This window comes from Brachyistius frenatus, unplaced genomic scaffold, assembly GCF_029030835.1.
Source record: "Brachyistius frenatus isolate BFR_SWC_R1_liver_20210118 unplaced genomic scaffold, ASM2903083v1 Contig_114, whole genome shotgun sequence".
NCBI classification, from domain to species: Eukaryota; Metazoa; Chordata; class Actinopteri; family Embiotocidae; genus Brachyistius; species Brachyistius frenatus.
The window spans coordinates 527,385-546,149 of record NW_027210713.1 but is presented as its reverse complement, the minus strand read 5'-3'; the positions used below and the strand labels follow the sequence as shown (position 1 = coordinate 546,149).

Sequence of the window (18,765 nt, the reverse complement as noted above, 5' to 3'; positions counted from 1 at the left end):
ATTGAAAAACTGCGTGTCTTTATTGTTCGCTGACCAATTTACATGACGTTCACTTTTTTTTTTTTTTTTTTTTAACCCCACGTAATCTACAAAAACACATTAACATGAAGAACAGTAATCAAGTGATAAAGCCCGTGTAATGGTACGAATTTAAGCAACAGTACAGGGCAAATAGTGACGTCCTGGCTCGTTGGTCTAGGGGTATGATTCTCGCTTCGGGTGCGAGAGGTCCCGGGTTCAAATCCCGGACGAGCCCTGAGAACCTTTTGCTCCACAGGTCCAAAACGCTATAAAAAAAAAAAAAAAAAAAAAACCCGACAAACTGACAAAGAAAGAATTTAGTGAAAAGTGTTCAAAAATGTCATTGGAGCCTTTGTCATTCGCCGGTATCTCCTTTTGTTTTATGGTTGAGAAGGATTTGTCTCTGAGGTTTTCAGACGCTCGACGACATCAGCTTGTTGGACGAGGTGACTGTGCTGGTTGTTGCCGTTTCGGTAATACAGAAGAACCCCTTCGATCATACCTACGATGATCAAAAAAAGGTGGGCTCGTCCGGGATTTGAACCCGGGACCTCTCGCACCCTAAGCGAGAATCATACCCCTAGACCAACGAGCCATGTTCCGACATGGCGGATTCTTCAGCATTTAGACGTTGACAAGAGCACATTATGTCATTCATTGAACATTTCTATTGTCATCGTTCAATTAAGGAACCGTATTTAATCTCGATAATACATCCGTTACCGTCCTGAGCGCGAAGAGTTAGTAATAGGCGCTGATAGTAACACACAAGCTACCGATTACGGGTAGGTTTGATGTCTACAGCAGCGGGAACAGACGAAAATATGCTTCTTTTTTTGTTGTTTTTGTTTACATCGGCCAGTTGGTGGCCGAACTTAAACAGGGGACAACACACAATAGCTGCCGTACATTACCCAGCTCAGTAAATGGCAGTCACAGTCAAACTGGTCGCCCTACCCACTGTCGCTAGTTGTTAGCGTGTTCTATCCATAGCCAGCCAGCAGGTGGAAGCAGTGCGCGTTGAATATCGGCTGTCAGTGCTTTAAGAACGAAGAAGAAAATCAGCCTACTGTTTTTTTCATTGGTCAACATGACAAATCGCGCGACCAATAGTTATGCCTGAAATTTTGGCTCCGGCCAATCAGGTGCCTCATGGGCGGGACATCTTAATTTGCAAATCGGTCGACCTACTAATATTCAACCGTTGTGTTTGTGTCGCGTGTTTCCAGTTCGTAAAGTTTAAGAGTTGTTTATGGACACTATTTGAGGCCGCGCGCGTCATCTGTTGGTGTTAAACCGCACCGACTTCTTAAAATAAAAAATAAAAAAAAATTTTTTTTAAAAGTTACCAGATGATAATACCTCGCTAAGTTAGCTAAGCTAACCACCTAGCCGAAAACATGCCGAATTTTTGCGCGGCCCCGAACTGCACACGGAAGAGCACCCAGTCCGATCTGGCGTTTTTTCGGTTTCCACGGGACCCAGAGAGGTAAGACACACACACACAAAAAAAGGGCCGTATTTATTTAAGTACGGGGATACGTGTGCGGTTTTCCAGTTGAAGGTGTAATAAAATGACTGAGAAACAGTAGCACTATTAACCTCGTTAAACGCGGTGTTGTGTTTTCCTGCTGAATGTACGATTGTCATAATACTTAAATGAATATGTCAACATGTCTGGAAGAAAGTAATTATTTCTGTTCTGTAAATGTTTATTTTAAACGACTGAAGTCTATTTTAACATGTGTTTATCAGGCTCATCCATGAACCTGTCAGTTAAAGCTGCTACAAACCCTCTTTCGTCGTTTCCCCTTCAGTCAAAAGCAAATTATGTATCGCTTAATTCCTTTTTTTTCATGTAATATTAGTAATTATAAACGCTATTTATGCAGGGGTTTTCAAAACAAATTTGACAAAGTGCTTTACATGGTATTCCCAGGATTAAATCCTCACCATAAAGAAAGTGGTGACTGAGACGTGGTTGTTTTTCTTGACAGGTGTTTGAAAAGCTAGTTATATTGTGTAACTGCATTTTGGTATGTTTGTGAGCTTGTTATAAATCTGTACATACACGACGGCTGCCTCGTGCGTTACGGTTTCCCAAATGTCAAATGAAGCTGACGTGTGCCTTTTATCTTCCTTAGATGCAGGATCTGGGTGGAGAACTGCCGCCGGGCCGATCTGGAGGCCAAAACGTCCGACCAGTTGAACAAGCACTACAGATTATGTGCCAAACACTTCGACCCAGCGATGGTGTGCAAAACGGTGAGTGGCACGTTGATGGTTGTCCTCCGTCCTCGCGTGTCCGTCTCCCAAATGTTGCTCATGTGGGTTCGCTGCTTTCCAGAGCCCCTACAGGACGGTGCTGAAGGACACCGCCATCCCGACCATATTCGATCTAACGAGCCATCTGAAAAACCCTCATGCCAGACATCGCAAGCGGATCAAAGAACTCGTAAGAATAACTCTTTTTTTTTTCCGGCTCTTCGGTTGCTTTTCAGAGTTATTTTAGGTTCGGTGATTCAATAATTTGACAGACTTCTGTCTGATTTTTGTACATTAACATCAGTTGTTCTAATTCCAGACTGATGAGGACATAAAGAAAATCAAAGAAAGGAGATGTGAGTAATTAGGAAGTTTGCTTGTGGTCATAAATACTTGTAAATACCATGTTCATGTATTCAGTGAATCGTCGTCGCTGTCTTGTGTCTCCTCAGTGGCCTCTTCCATCGAACAGCTGTCCAACAAAAAGGAAGAGGCGGCTCAGGACAGCAAAGGCTCCGGCGAGGACGAACCTCAGCTGTCCACGGAGGAGAAGGAGCTTCGGGAATACTTGAGGTCTTTGTTCGAGGTTGTGGTGATGTTGGGAAAACAGTGCATCCCGCTGACGGCGAACAAAGCGTCCGCGGCCGAGCTGGAGTCCGACAACTTCCAGGCCCTCCTCGACTACCGCATGAACGCCGGAGACGAGGCTCTGAGGAAGCGGTTTGAGACGACGGCCGTGAACACTCAGTACGTGTCGGCCACCCAGCAGAGCCAGCTGCTGGACGTGTGTGAGAACACGGTGAGAGAGGAGATGCTGATGGAGGTGAGAGAGAGTCGCTTCTTCTCCCTGGTGACTGGCGAACTCGTCGACTTCCACAGCGAGAGACACCTGCCTCTGTTTCTGCGCTTCGTCAATCAGCACAACGTCCTCCGAGAGGAGTTCTTGGACTTTGTGGCGTTTGACGGTGAGGAGTCGGCTCTGGTCGAGAGGCTGGAGGCCCAGCTGACGGAGCGCTGGGGGCTCAGCATGGACGACTGCCGCGGTCAGGCCCACAAGGCCTCGGGGACCTCCTCCATCAAGATGAAGGCCGTGGCGGTGCTGCTGATGGAGAAGTATCCCCTGGCTTTGCACATGCCCTGCTCCCACACGGCGCTGAACATCCACCTGGCCAACAGCCTGCCTTTCCCCAGCGTCCAGGTTGTCATGGAGACGCTGAGGAGGGTCGGCGTCTTCTTTAGAGTGCCGTTAACTCGGGAGGAGCTCGAGAAAGCGATCTCGGCTCACTACCTGAAGAACGAAGACAAAGCAGCTGCGCTGAAACAAGCCTGCGTCTCCGGCTGGACGGAGCAACACAACGCCTTCGACGTGCTGCTGGAGGTTCTGCCGCCTCTGCTGCTGTGCATGGACAGCGTCCACGACAACGACGAGGGAAAGTTTGCCGCTTCCGTCGCACAGAGCGCTTATTCAATAATAGAAACTCTCGCGGACTTTGAGATCCTCGTCACTGTCGTCATCTTAAAGAACGTTCTGACGTTCACCAGAGCCTTCGGGAGGAACCTCCAAGGGGAAACGCTCGACGTCTTCTTCGCTGCCAACAGTCTCACCGCCGTCCTGCATTCGTTAAACGAGGTCAACGATAACATCGAGGTCTACCACGAGTTCTGGTTCGAGGAGGCCATGAGCGTGGCCACCGTGATGGAGATCCCCGTGACGGTGCCGCGGCTGTTCCTACGGAAACAGCGAGCAGCCGACGTGGGCGAAATCCACGTGGAGACGTATTTCAAGGAGTACGTGACGGTGCCCGTCATCCGGGGCATCATGCAGGAGGTGGAGGACATGTTCTCCGACACCAACCTCAAGGCTCTCAAGTGCCTGTCGCTGGTGCCGGCCGTCATGGGCCAAATGAAGTTCAACACCACCGAGGAGAACTACGCCGACGTTTACCGCAACGACCTCCCGAACCCCGACACGCTTCCCGCAGAGCTCCACTGCTGGAGGATCAAGTGGAAGCACAGAGGCAAAGAGGTGCGTCTGCCCACCACCATCCACGAAACGCTGCAGCTCCCCGACGTCAAGTTCTTCCCCAACGTGAACGCCTTTCTCAAGGTGCTCTCCACGCTGCCGGCGATGAAGCTGGAGGACAGCAAGGGCGACACGGCGAGCGAGCGGCTGCAGGTCTGTCTGGACAGCACGGCGGCCAAGCAGTGGAACAAAAGCCTCGCCATGCTGAACGTCAACACTCGCGTCAAACACGACCTGGATGTCATGGTGGATAAATACTGCAGACTGTATCCGGAGGACGATCCTGAAACTGAGGAGGCGGGACTTGAGGAGACGGGGCCTGAGGGGGCGGGGCTTGAGGAGACGGGGCCTGAGGGGGCGGGGCCTGAGGGGGCACAGCCTGAGGAGACGGGGCCTGAGGAGGCACAGCCTGAGGGGGCGCAGCCTGAGGAGGCGCAGCCTGAGGAGGCGGCAGGGCAAGACGTGGTGATGAAATGATGCGACGGTGAGCCGTCAGTCATGAACGCGTTGTCATGACAATGGCTGCAGCCCCTGAACAGAATCGTCTGGATCACTCCGTGTATGTTTTTGGACACGTGGATGTTAGCGGTGATGATTTTAATGGACATTAAAACAACAACTAATGATTTTTACAATCAGTCCCCGGAGCTTTTCGAGTTCTCTTTTTTTTTCTTTTTTCTTTTTTATGTACATAATTCATGTTTTTAAATGTACCGCAGCTTAATCCTGCATCGTAGATATATTCACAAGTTTAGCTGGAAGTCAATAATCACTCGGCACATCTCGAAGAACTTGATCCGTGAACGTTCACGCTTCCGTGTTTTTTATGAGATCAGCTTCTTCGGTGATGATGCCGTGATCACGAAAGGACAACAACAACAAAAAAATCACAACTTTTTATGTGTCCGTGCAGTGTTGATGATAAGTTGAGCCAGTCGAAGTAATAAATTCCTCAGTTCAGCTGGATTTACTGTGAAAGTGGAGTTCTTGCAGTGCCTCCACGTACCGGGGATGCGTGTTTTTTTTTAGAGAGCAGTGAAGAAGGTGGTTCTTCATCAGGAAGTTACCGGCACTGATCACAAACTGTAACGGTATCAGTTGTCATAAACACAAACAACACGACATGTTGAGAAACTGATTCCGAGAAGTCTTGATTCTTTTCATCGGTACCTTGAAGAAGGTGAAGACTCACACTTCCTGCTTAATAACACACACACGGTTGGGCTCGTGCGACAACGTTGGAAGTTCGTGGGAGCCGAATGAATCCGGCTGATGAAGCCGCGTTCTTCTTCATCTTCTCCGCCTCCATTCAATACGTCTGAATATCCGAGTCAGACAAAACTCCCATCAGCTGTTTCCTATTTTCAGATGATAATTTTGGAGACGGAAACGTAGCTCTTTGCAGCTCCAGTGAAAAGGGAACAAGCTTTCCTTCCGGTTTAGCATGTAGAGCGCCCCCTGGTTACCCAGACAGCTCAATCAGCCTTGTCGTTCTTCTGGCCACCAACTACATCACCCTGCGTGCCAAATGACGCCGCCGATGTCGGACGGACAACAGATCTTGTAGCTGCTTCTCGGAGACAGAGTTTATAGATAAATGCATTGCTTCAGTTGATTATATTCATCATCAGTGTTTGGAAGTCCACATAAAAACTGGCCTTTTTTTTTTTTCTTCTCTGTAATTATTTCGACCATTTTGTTTTGCTTTATTTATTTATGCTACATTTGCTAGATGAGGTGTTTTGTGTTCAAATTAACAGCTATCTTGTTTTTTTAGTGTGCTTTTAACTGAAACACGATGGAGGCAGGTGTTGGTTCTCAGTGCAGAGTCGACTCGCTGTGAGGCAGGAAGACCACCAGAGGGCGCAGTGACACTGGCATCAGCAGGCCTCAAGGCCTTTATTTAGTCGAGTTAAAAGGAGGAATATGGTCAAAGTGCACCTCTTTAAACCATGTAATTAAATGTGTTCTGGATCAAATAAATGACGTTTAATGGGGGGGGGGGATAAATTATGAATTGTAGTTATATGATACCGGAAATTAGATACAACTCCGGATGTAGCAGTAGTTTTTTAATTTTATTGATAGTCATGAAAAAAATGGTTCAAATAGGAACTTGTTAGGTTTCACCGACTTGGGTTTATTTGACTTGAAGAAACCCTTAAGTACAGAATGTACACGGTATCATTTTCCAATCCATCTCCTTAATATTACATTCAAACACGGAGAGGAAATATTTAATAAATTGTAAATATTTGACTTGGTTTGATGATGGAGCTCGATTTTTATTTGTCCCCGTTTCCTGCCACACTCTCGGCCATTTCCTCAAACTGGAACAATAAGGCCTCTGTCACCGGAGTTTTAAGTCGGTGACATGGCAGCGCGGGGTTAACGGCGTCTCCTCCCTCCTCGCTGGCGGCCAGACGGTGACGAGCGCAGGTGATAGTTCACCGTGCAGACTCGCAGCGCAGACCTCCGAGCATCACACCAACGTGGGTGGGGTCGCTTTGATGCGCAACTAGCCGGCAATGTGCTTTCCACAGCCCCAAAGTCTTAAAGTTCAGTGAGAACAAATATCCAGCAGGAGGAGAGAGAGGCAGCCTCTTTTCCTCCGGCAGAGATTACATCTCTACAGAATTGCATAATCCTGACAGGACAGTCTGAGGGCGCTCGAGCCGTGAGTAGGACGTTTATTATCACGTTTATCCCAGATTTTTTTTTTCCGTGCATCTTTTTTTTTTTATAGTCAGCCTCCTAGACTTGAACAGTATGGCATGGCCGTGCATCACGCGTGCTTGCTGCATCAACCGCTTCTGGACCGAGCTGGATAAAGGGGACATCGCGGTGCCTTTGGTTTTCACCAAATACTCGGATGTGGCCGAGGTGCAGCATCTGCCCCATCACCCGCAGCCGAGGCTGAAGAAGGCCGGTGCCATTGCCATAGAAACCCAGCCCCATCCCGGCGAGCAGGAGGCTGGGAAGGCACCGCCCGCGACGGGTGCCGCAGCGGGTAAAGATGGCTCGACTTCATCCGTCATGCGCCAAGACTTCAAGGCGTGGAAAGTGCGCCCCGAGCCCAGCTGCAAACCCAGGAACGAGTACCAGCCTTCTCAGGGCCCGTTCAACAACGAAACCCAGTATCAGAAGGACTACAAGCCCTGGCCTATACCGAAGAAGAACGACCACCCCTGGATCCCCAAACCCAGCCCCACCGCCGCCGCTGCTACCACCACCACCTCCTCCTCCTCCGGCGGGCCAGAGAAGAGCGCAGGCGGCAGCAAGGTGGAGCGCGCCGCCGAGGCCGAGTGCGGCGTGGAGAAGAGCGAGATCGAGGAGAAGATGCAGGAGAAAGAGTCGAAGGAGGTGACGAAGAAGAGGGAGAAGTCGGTGGAGAGGAAAACGGGCGAAAAGACGGAGGGACAGGTGGCTGCAGATGTGAGCGCGGAGCAGAGCAAAGGCAGAGCAGCTGCTGACGCCGTCAACCGGCAAATAAAGGAGGTCATGTTCACTTCCAGCAGCTACAAGTAAGTGTGAGTCACGCACCGTGAGAGGTAACTGGATTCTTAAGTTATTCTAAATAATAATTTTCATTTGCTTTACTGTGACCTTACAATGAGTCTAATCTGCTTTCAAGTATCCAGTTGACACCTCATCTCTGCAAACATTTAGCCAGATAAGCAGCCTCTGAATGCCACACTGCTTCAAGCATCATTTAAAGGTCCTCAGTGATGTTTGGTGCTGCAGGGTCTCTTGTTACAACCTCCACTGATATTCCAGGGAACCTGATATTGCCACAGATAAAGGTTGCTGTATTGATTTGTATTTTTTTCCTGCTTTGTTCTTCCTGGGAGTACTACCAAATCAATGCTGTACGCCCATGAATGAGTAAAGCCAGTAAAAAGGGTCTGAATGTAATCATGTGCGTCTTAACGTGGTTTCTTTGTACAGCAGGCTTCCTCCAAATTAGATTGGCGATGCGTGTGTGGGATGCGTGTGGGAGTCGCAAGGACTAAAGGCTTCCTTCTGGTTCCACTGAAATGAAATTAATCAACAACGGCAGCTCCAGGATCTTCAGATAGATACTTACTTTCATGAAGAAACGTATCAAAAATAAATGTATCGTGCTGTTTTTAAAGCTAAGATCATGACACGTGATTAGATTTTAAAAAGGCCCCCACATCCTCCTCCAAGACACTCAGACTGAAAGAGACAGAAGCAACATGGATGTGTTTTGAGTGTTTGCTGTTGTTGTGTCCATGTTCATTCTGAGTCTATTTGCTGTGGTTCTGTAAAAATGTGTTTGTCTATTGTGGGTTTGTGATTGTTATGAGTCTTATTGAAGCTGTTTTGGGTAATTTTAAGTGTCTTTGCAGTTGTGTTGAGTCATTTTGAGTCTCTGTGTTGAATTTGAGTCATTTTGAGTCTCTGTGGTTGTTTGAGTCATTTTGAGGTTGCACTTGTTTTGAGTCATTTTGAGTCTATTTGTGGTTGTTTTGGGTAGTTTTGAGTCTGTGCTTGTTTTGAGTCTCTTTGTGGTCATTTTGAGTCTGCATTTGTTTTGAGTCTCTTTGTGTTTGTTTTGAGTCATTTTGAGCCTCTTTGTGGTTGTTTTGAGTAGTTTTGAGTGTGCTTGCTTTGAGTCTCTTTGTGTTTGTTTTGAGTCGTGTTGAGTCTCTTGGTTGTTGTTTTGAGACATTTCATCTGTCACCGTGGTTGTTTCGAATTGTTTGTTTTGAGTCTTTGTTTGTTGTTTAGTCCCATTGTCATTGTGTCCTTGTGGTGGTTTGATTAAATAAACTAAAAATGTTCACAGTCACTTCAGACAAAGCCTCTGGGCCCGGGGCCGCCTGACTCATTGGGCCTTTGGCCTGTTCAGTAATCCTTCCATGGTTTGGTTACAGCGTGCTTTTATTTTTTAGCACATGCTAATAATTAGAAGCAGAGGAATAGACATGTATACAAGAGTAAACAAATACATGTTCCACAGTTGCAGAAAAGGCTTTTATCCTTGACCCAGAATTATTTTCAATGTCTAAATCACCGAGTGGGAAACCTTTGACTTAAGCAAACAGTAAAATTAGAGTTCACTATACTACAATAAGAGTTTCCTTCAGGATATACCAATAACAATACACTCATCTCTTCATAGTTGCAGGTTTTTATAAATAATCAATTTTCCCAAAGTGGAGCATTAAATAGCCTTTAACTACAAAAGAAAAATGTGTCATCTTTTGAAATATCTCTAGTGAAGGTGGTGGTGTTGGTTCACTGAACATCTGATGTGGTGTGCACATTTAAACACTGGATGCGAAAGCCGTTCCAACCGTTTATTTTGGTGGTCCAGGATTAACAAAGGAGGGATGTTTTCTAAACATGAAAGCATCAAAAACAAAGACAAAATAAATACATTAAATATCAAATCAAATGTCAGCTTTAACAAATCGCTGAATGAGTAAGTAAATAAGATTAACAATGTTTAACTTACGTAGTTAATACATCGCCAAATGTGTTTTTTTTCCCATCCTTTTAAGGTAACAAACATAGAGGTCTAAAGTCATAATAAAGACATTTAGTAGACATAAAACACACATGAAATATTAAACAAATACAATGAAATAATAGGTGGAATTAAAGGTTCATTTTCACGTACAGAGCCTCTCTTTGTTCTTGTGTGTTTGGAGGGACAGAGGCTCTGCAGGCCAAAGGGGCGGGGTTATATTGTTTCCTGGGAGTGCCCCATGAAATTGACACACCCAGGATGCGGCACAGATGTGAGGATGTCAGGTGTAGTCAGGTCTCTTCAACTTGTGATTTAACATCTTTATTATCCATGAAAGGTGCGTTTAAACGTCCAGAGGCAAAGATATCAGCTCCAGTCTGGTCCACTTCATGTCCTCGCGTCCCTGGAGAAACAAACAGGCTGGGCCCTACAGAGCTCTGAAGATCAGATTTTGACATCAGTGCTGAAAAAAAGCAAATATGGAGAAATGAGCGGGTGAATATGATCCTGTGATAAAGAAAGAAGTGTTCAGCAACAAACTGGCAGCGTAGCTCTGCACAACCTGCTGTTTACTGTCAGTATGTGACCGATCCAATTCAACCCTGCAATGTTTCTACGTGCAAGAGGACAGCAGAGTGTTAAACCACATTCCCCCTCCAATGTGAGGATTTTATCCAAATTTGTTTTTTTCAGTAATTGATATTAAAAATAATAAAATCTTGGCTTTTATTTTTATTTCTTTTTTAGGACTGAGTTCAAAGCATATAAGGATGTGAAAACAGTGAAAGCCATCAAAGCTCCGTCTCAGTACAAGCCCCCGGTGGAGGAGACCAGTCTGGAGACCAGCTACAGCGCCACCTTCAAGGGGGAGCAGGTGAAGGCTCACCCGACCGACAACAAGCTGCAGGACCGCAGGAGGATACGTAGCCTGTACAACGAGCCGAGCAGGGAGGCTGCCAAGGTGCGAAGTCGTCCACACACTGAGGTTAGTTCACGTCTGAGAAACACCGTTACCATTCCCACTCAGAGTTGTGTTTCTTCTAAGTACGTAGGATGACATATAGGAAGCTCCCTCCTGATAGACATCTAAATGAACCCTTCTGTATTATAGATTCAGTATTTTGTTCCTGAGTTCTGAGTCAATTAAAAACCCCACTGCATGAATTGTATTTCATTTTGTCAGGCCATCTAATATAGCAGGTGATTTATTATATACACCAACTAAAACATCTCAATTTAAATCATTTTTTAAACAGTAAAATATGCATTTGTCATTGTTATATGATTTCGTTGGCCAGTATCACACCAAAGCGTGTAATGCACCCGTCAGTCCACTAGAGGAGACCGTGTCAGTGTCACGTTTTGACTCACCCAGGTGTGAAAAGTACACACTGGTATGGCCAGGGTCAAAGAGGAGATCATGTGACGGAGTACAAATGACAAAATCCACGTCTATATATATATTTAACTAATGTCACCTATGTTAACTAACTTACTTAACGGCCATCACATTAGCTACGTAAAATAACTTTTTTAACTATACACTTTATATAAAATTTGACATAGCTTCCAGGTCTGAACAATGAGTTCAATGCAGAAGTGCCATAAACTGCAATACCACCGAGGGCCACTAGAGGTTGGCTCCAAAAAGCTCCGGCTCAAAAGACTCCCATTCAACTCGTCTCATGAAATACGAAAGTCAATCAATTTTAATAAGTCATTATGATGTTATGATGTTATTCGGTAATGTCACTCCTTCTTATTAGCAGCCATCTGAAAACAATCCCGTCATTAATGAAAAATTAGGCCTCAAAAAGCAGTATGTCCGTTAGATTGACAGGCCTATGGTGCAGATAGGTAGTGTCCAATCAGATCCACCGCTCGCTCCTCCCCAGTTTGTCCAAATACGGTCACTTCCGGCTCCAAAATAGCAAGATGGTGACAGCCCAAAATCTGAACTTGAAGCTTCGCAAGCCAACGGGTGATGTCACTGTTGGTTGCCAGGTAAAATACAACACTGACATGGTGTCCCCTAGTGGACTAATGGGTGTATTACACATGTTTGCTTGATACTGGGTTGGATTCCATCATGTAGATATGTTAGAAAGTAAAATGTTTAATGCAACCAAAAATGTATATGATGTAAATTTCACAAACTGTACTAAAAAAAATGTGAAATGAATATTCAATCTTTGGACAATAGCTTATAAATGACTTGATCTTGGCCTTTATTTGATGATAACATACATCGGTATCTACGTGCATGTAATCAACAGTTTAGACAACGACTGGTGTTGATTGGATGATAATGTGTGTCTACAGTAGTGTGTTCATGTGGCCACTCCCTCTCTCGTTCCTGTAGGACTTCTCAGAGACTGAGAGCAGCTCTGTTCTAAATCTGCTGTAGTCAGGTGTGTTCTCTGTTTCTTCTAGAAGGCATGGAGGCTGATCAGACGCCAAACATGCATATTGTACACACACCTACGCACACAGTATGCATCTTGTTCAGTGCGAGCCTCAGTCACATTTACCACCCTGCCCACCGCTCAGCCTGCACCAGCCACTTCCTTCTGTGGAGTAATTTAGCTTCAATTAATTGACTTTGAGGGTGTGCGGGAAAGTGGATGAATACATGAACAGAAGAAGTAATGAAGCAGAGATGCTGTCGATATCCATCACGTTAGAATCAAGAGTAAAACCGATCAAACAAGGTAAACAAGACAAACACTCTTCACATTTGTTTCAGGCTCTATTTTAGTGACACTGTGGTGCAGGTTACATGGGACAAAATTGAAGTTTGTATTTCTCTGTCTGCTGACTTGTGCTGTTCCAAATGGCGTACTTACATACTAAAACTCACTATTTTGAGTGCAGAAGTGCGTTAACACGGTCAAAGTATGGAAACATGGAGTGTACTACAAGTACCCGGACAAATAAGTGTACTAACCATAGACTGTATATACAATTTTTACATAGCTTTTGGGTCTGAAAAATGGGGTTGATGTGGAGGTGCCTTAAACTACAATACCACCGAGTGCCACTAGAGGTTGGCTCCAAAAAGCCTCCATAGACTCCCATTCAAATTCTCTCATGAAATATAAAGTCAATACATTTTTTCCACCAGTCAATTTGGTGTCATTCGATAAAGTCACTCCTTCTTATTAGTTTTCTGGCGGTCCATCTGAAAATAATTGTATCATTAATTACATATTAGACGTCAAAAAGCGGTATTTTTGGGGCCGTGGCAGTTTGAATGACAGGTTTGTGGTGCAGTCAGGTTTCAACTATACGTGGGCAGGGCATAGTGTCCTCCCTAGCTCCTCCAAATATGGTCACGGCCAAAATAGGCTTTCAGAACGGCATCTTACAAACGGATGACATCACTGTTGGTTGCTGCTTGGTTCTAACATATAAGAGTACTATATGTGAGTCTACGAAGGGAAGTACGTCATTTTGAACCGCTTCTGTCTGCGTAGAAGCAACACAGAAGCACAACAGAGTGTGTGCCAGTGTCGGTTGCACTTTTGGTATTCCCATTGGCACAACTTGTTTGCAGATGATGTTATCCTTTTGGCTTTTGTCTGATTTCTATAAGCTCAGTACGATACATCTAATTTCATACTTCAAAGTCCACAGCGTCAAGAATGTGTTCTGAAAATAAGTAAATGTATTGAATCTAATCTGGACAGCAGGGTAAAAATGGCTGGGCACTGCGATACAGAGTTGCAGTGCTTTCCGGTCTTTTCACTGGTAATATCATAACATATTCGTCTTAATGCCACATTGACTAACCGTGGCAACAAAATCCATCAACATATTTGCCATGCCTTACACTCCACTTACTTTGCAGCACCTTTTTATTCACATAAATAGAGCCCTTCATTTTTACGGTCAAAAACAGCCTTTCACAGACATCTGTCATTTGTTACAATGTTTATAAGGTTTATTTAATCAGCAATTTAGGATTTGAACCAGCGACCCTCACATTTGTAAGCCTGCTTGTCAAGCCTGTAGGTTTTACCCCCGCTATTAATGTTTGAACCAAAATATTTCATTCTTGAAAGTGTAAGACTAACATCATATACTAATATAAACTATGTACAACCCCGTTTCCAAAGAAGTTGGGACACTGTGTAAAAGGTAAATAAAACAGAATGACATGATTTGCAAATCATGTAAACCCACATTTAATGGAGAATAGACCCAAGACAACGTCTCAAATATTGAAACTGAGTATTATTTTTGCTTTATGAAAAATATATGCTAATTTTGAATTTGATGCCAAAAACAGGTTTCAAAAAAGTTGGGACAGGGGCAACAAAAGGGATGCCGGGTCACTGCCGTCTCTGAGCTCGAGCTCATTTAAGATGGACTGACGGGAAGTGGAAAACTGTCCTGTGGTCTGATGATTAAAAATGTGAAATTCTTTTTTGAAATCATAGATGCCGCATTCTTCGGACTAAAGAGGAGAGGGACCATCCAGCTTGTTATCAGCGCACAGTTCTAAAGCCAGCATCTGTGACGGTACAGGGATGATTTAGTAAACATAAAATGGGTATCTTGCACATCTGAGAAGAAACCATTAATGCTGAATGATATTTTACAGGTTTTGGAGCAACATATGCTACCACTCACCCAGACAACATCTTTTTCAGGGAACGCCTTGTTTATTTCAGTAGAACAATGTCAAACCACAGAAGAATCCGAGTGCTAAACTGGCCTCCTGCAGTTCAGACCTGTCACCCATAAAAACATTTGTAGCATTATGAAACAAAAAATACAACAAAGGAGACCCTGAACTGTTGAGGCAACATGTTTCTGGCATCAAAATGAGCATATATTTTTCATAAAACAATCAAATTTCTCTGTTTCAACATTTGATGTTGTCTTTCTTCAGTTTTCATTTAAATATGGATTTACATGATCCTAACTTTTTTAGAAATGGGATTATACTTCGTATGCCTTTTTAAAAAGTTGATTTTAATGAGAAACTGCACGCACCACTGTTCTATTGAAGGAAAGGCACAAACACACCTTTTGTGCTATTTTTGGGTCTTTTATCATCATTGCACTAACCACATCATGCAAATATCACCTGTACCACACGGTGTCATTTGCCTGTCATTATTTGAAGTAACAGGATTATAAAAAAGAAAGTATGTATTGCATGCATGCAAAAATAAGATTTGACTTGATTTAGAGTCTCCATCGGTTAGAAGAACATTTAAAAGAATAGTTTGAAATTTTGGGAAATACACTTTGTTTTCTTGCTAAGAGTTTGACATAATCATATCCTTTGTTAAATATAAACCTGTAGCCAGCAGTTGTTAAGGTTAGGTTAACAGAAAGACCGGAAACTTCCCCTTGTCCTGTCATCATGCAGACACCCGGAAGTCACTGCTCTGGGCGAAGAAATAGTCCGTAACATTTTTTTTTTTACCCTTTGAACAGAACCAGGCGGGCTTTTTATCCTTATTCCCAGCCTTTATGCTAAGCTAAACTATCTTATGGCTGCAGCGTTATATGTACAGAAAGAAGAGCGGTACTCATCTTCCCCTCCTCTCAGCAAGAAAGCAAATTAAAACCGCTCACATTTCAAATTGTTGCTTTCAGATCTCTCGTCTCTTTCAGGTGGATAAACCAGTGTCTCGCACCAAACCAAAAAAGGCACCGACAACAAAAGCAGCAGCGAAGACAGTGAAAAAAGTTAAAGAGAAGCAAATTTCTAGTTCCCAGTCAGCCAAGAAGAAACCTTCTCTGAGCGCCTCCGAACCAGATGGAGCGGTCACAAAGAAGAGCAAAGAGATCAGCAACAGACTGGCTGAAGCGAAACAGTAGAAGTAGCCTCACTTCGACGTGCGCGTTAAGAGGCTACGTGATGAATTAGGCCAATCTCTTCCCTTTGGTTTATTTCCTTACCTGTTGTTTTTGCTGTCCTGCCATTTATTGTTCACCTTTGAATGGGCACTGACGTTGGGCTTTTAGAATAATACAAATAATTTCACTGTAAACTATGCGTGTGAGCGTGTGGATGCGTGAGAGTGTGTGATTTCTTGTTTTTTGGTGCACAGAACCGCTTTATATTATCAAGCACATAATTTGCACATTGTTTATATGAGTTGTGTTTGACATCAGACTTTAAAAGGAGCCATCGGTGCACGTGCAGTGTGTGCACGAAAGGGCCTTTTTTATTTTATTTTTTTTACCTTTGAGTGGATGACAATTGAGATCGATATTAAAATGATTGTAAAAATGTCGTGTAGGGCCTTGTTCTCCACGACGGCGTCACATGAAGGGTTTTTGACAAAGTGCAAAAATCTGCTTCACGGTTGTGTTTCCTAATTACAGTGCCTCCGCTGTATGGTCCTGGTTTTCATTTCATTGTTCTGGATGATATCTGGTTTCATCAGTTTGGTTGCTAAGAAACCAAATTAACTGTAATATAAGTGCTACGGCTTGCATGCGAGGGCCCCAATTTCTTTGGTTGAGTAGCAGCGTTTTAGCAGACTATGTGTCACAGTCACACTCTAGCTTGTAAATTGAGCCATTAAAAGGTAAATGTATAAGGGGAAGACCTTTCCAGATATATTGCATGTGTAGAAATAGATTTTGATCTCACCAAAAGGTACATAAAGTGAGTAAAATCATAGTCTAGTGACTGTTAAAGCTGTAAAATAAACACACCAGCAATATGGTTCCACCCCAAAACACATTTCCTGCAATCTAAATGGAGAATCTTTAATTTAATAGGAATACTGCAGTTTTTATGACGACTCAGTATCTCGTGGCGTTGTATTCCACCCTCTCCTCTGAGCTGTTACGCTGTAGTTGTGCTAAATAATTTAAAAAAAATGATGCATACAGGCCTAAAAAAAAAAAAGGAGAAACGGTTCCTACTCCGAGTGGGCTGATCTCTCCAGGTGTTGACGGACAAGGAATGGGCCAGGACTTCAAGTTCAGCTTTTTAACAATGCTGCTGTCTGAAAATGAACAAATCACACGTGTTCATCATGAGGTGTTTTTACCTGAAGCATGGTCACAGCCCAGCCTTCCCTCTCTGGTTGTAAAAACAGTCGTCCTCAGCGTGGCCGCAACGTGCGAGGGCCACGTTACTGAGTGAATGAACGAGTGGCTGAGTGAGTTTTTATTTTCATGTGTGTCTGACCTCTTCAACCTGCTAGCGTCAAATCCGACCCGACCACAAGAAGTGCTGCTCTGCACTCCCAACACCCTGGTGCTATATCTCTCATCGTATATGCTGTCTGTTTGGGACCGCGTGCGCCGTCAGACCAGAGTGAAGTGATGATATGACGATGTCATGCCGCTGCAGATATGTTGTGATATTGTGCTTGTATTCTCAGCTTGCTCCGAATGAACTCTTGATTAAAGTGATGATACTGAATCCGACCTAGTGACTCGTTGCATCTTTTACTTTTAGACATTATTTCTTTTGCAATTTGAAAATCTGAGAGGAAATGTTTAATAATGATATGATAAGCTTTATTTATTTAGCACGCTTTACACATAAAATCCAACACACAGCTTGAGCAGGTCATTTATATTTTACAGTATATATTTACATCACATTCATTATATTATAATAAAGCAATGAGGCCAAAAGTCTGAAAGTTAAAAAAAATAAGAAAAAAGATCTGAATCTGAAAGCACAATCTACAATTAAAAAGACTTAAGACCTGAATTATCAAAATGTAAAAGAAAAAGAAAATGTATTATTTTTCAAAAAGAATTTCAGAATTGAATCAATATTATATTCAAGCTTTTTTTGTTCAAATAATTGTTGTATTTTTCAATCTTTTAAAGATCAAAACTGTAACTTTAGGTTTCAAATTTTTAATTTCAACTTCAGCAAAACCTTTGGCCCTGATTTGATTCCATAGAAAATAATGTTGTGTTAAAACAGAAGGATAAGAAAAGATTTGTAATAAGCCATCGGGTGAAATCACTTCAGGAGAACGTATTGGTAAAAAAAAAAAACATGTGTCTTATGATTTTGTGTAAACAGATTCAAAGCCACTGAGAAAGACTCCAGGCAGAAAAAAAAAAATCCATATTGATAATGTAGTTTAAAAAAAAAGAAGCTTAATTCCCCCTGTGGTTAAAGGGTACTTAATTCCCTCCTTAAAAGCATTTGTAAAAGTAGCATGCTCACTGTGATGTTTTTGTTTTTGTTCTTAAAAATCAATGTATACACTTAAATATAAAAAGCACTGAAGAATATATTCATGAGTTTCTAAAAACTTTATGGAATTTGTTTCTTTGTTTCTAATCTGGACTATATTCCAGGAATATATTTCTAAAGTTCATGATAAATGGTTTGTTCTGTTTCTTCCCTGGATTTGATTGATTTCTATTTCATTCTATTCGCCTTACATTATGTATCCTGCAGATGTTTTTAAATCCTCAAATCTCTGCTGACATTTAGAGCCATTTAAAGGGTGTTTTTAATATCAGGTGTGCATCTTTCTCTCACTTTTCTTGCAGTTCAATTTGAATACAAGATGCAGAAACTTCTCTTCTGAAAACAAAAAGGGGCAACTGTAAGATGCGTGCAGATGCTGATGGTCATTTTCCTGTGAATCAGTCATCCCGACACAAATCTGCATGAATAATTCAGTTGTTATGGGCTCTTGTGTTTGCAGAGGAGCATGAAATATTGAATAAGAGATCAGCAGTGGCACTGAAGCTGCCTGAGCTCTGCCCCACCTAATATTACTGAAAGGGTAGACTTTCATTTCACTGCTATCAGGGTCCATTTTTGTCATGTTTAAGCAATAACTGCCAATTATGGTCATAAAAAACAAAGGCCTTCAGGTTTACATCTCTGAAAATGTCATTTATAGCCAATCAACAGCGACACAGCAGAGGCCAGAGAGATCATTCTTGGACATCTACCATTCAGATGAAATGTGCACCACAACATGAGCAGCCACCGCGA

The 18,765-nt window shown here is 43.3% G+C and overlaps 2 protein-coding genes and 2 non-coding genes across 7 annotated transcripts; 3 read left to right on the top strand and 1 right to left on the bottom strand.

Moving 5' to 3' along the window:
- The first annotated feature begins 184 nt into the window (after positions 1–184).
- trnap-cgg (transfer RNA proline (anticodon CGG)) lies at positions 185–256 on the top strand. The gene has a single exon. It is a non-coding gene; the product is annotated as a tRNA-Pro (tRNA).
- A 288-nt stretch (positions 257–544) lies between these two features.
- Positions 545–616, bottom strand: trnap-agg (transfer RNA proline (anticodon AGG)). The gene has a single exon. It is a non-coding gene; the product is annotated as a tRNA-Pro (tRNA).
- A 590-nt stretch (positions 617–1,206) lies between these two features.
- thap12b (THAP domain containing 12b) lies at positions 1,207–5,985 on the top strand. Its single transcript, XM_069712975.1, has 5 exons — positions 1,207–1,510; positions 2,166–2,286; positions 2,369–2,476; positions 2,606–2,642; positions 2,739–5,985. The coding sequence occupies exons 1-5, from the start codon at positions 1,422–1,424 to the stop codon at positions 4,784–4,786; spliced, it is 2,403 nt and encodes an 800-aa protein (XP_069569076.1). The 5' UTR covers positions 1,207–1,421; the 3' UTR covers positions 4,787–5,985.
- A 748-nt stretch (positions 5,986–6,733) lies between these two features.
- map6b (microtubule-associated protein 6b) lies at positions 6,734–17,216 on the top strand. 4 transcript variants are annotated; one of them, XM_069712980.1, is made up of 4 exons: positions 6,734–7,833; positions 10,557–10,794; positions 12,172–12,220; positions 15,441–15,526. In XM_069712980.1, the coding sequence occupies exons 1-3, from the start codon at positions 7,079–7,081 to the stop codon at positions 12,214–12,216; spliced, it is 1,038 nt and encodes a 345-aa protein (XP_069569081.1). In that variant the 5' UTR covers positions 6,734–7,078; the 3' UTR covers positions 12,217–12,220; positions 15,441–15,526. The 4 variants fall into 4 exon arrangements, with proteins under 4 accessions (XP_069569081.1, XP_069569082.1, XP_069569079.1 ...); XM_069712981.1 differs by lacking the exons at positions 12,172–12,220; positions 15,441–15,526 and adding an exon at positions 14,252–15,415; XM_069712978.1 differs by lacking the exon at positions 12,172–12,220 and having other exon boundaries at positions 6,735–7,833; positions 15,423–17,216.
- Positions 17,217–18,765: the final 1,549 nt, after the last annotated feature.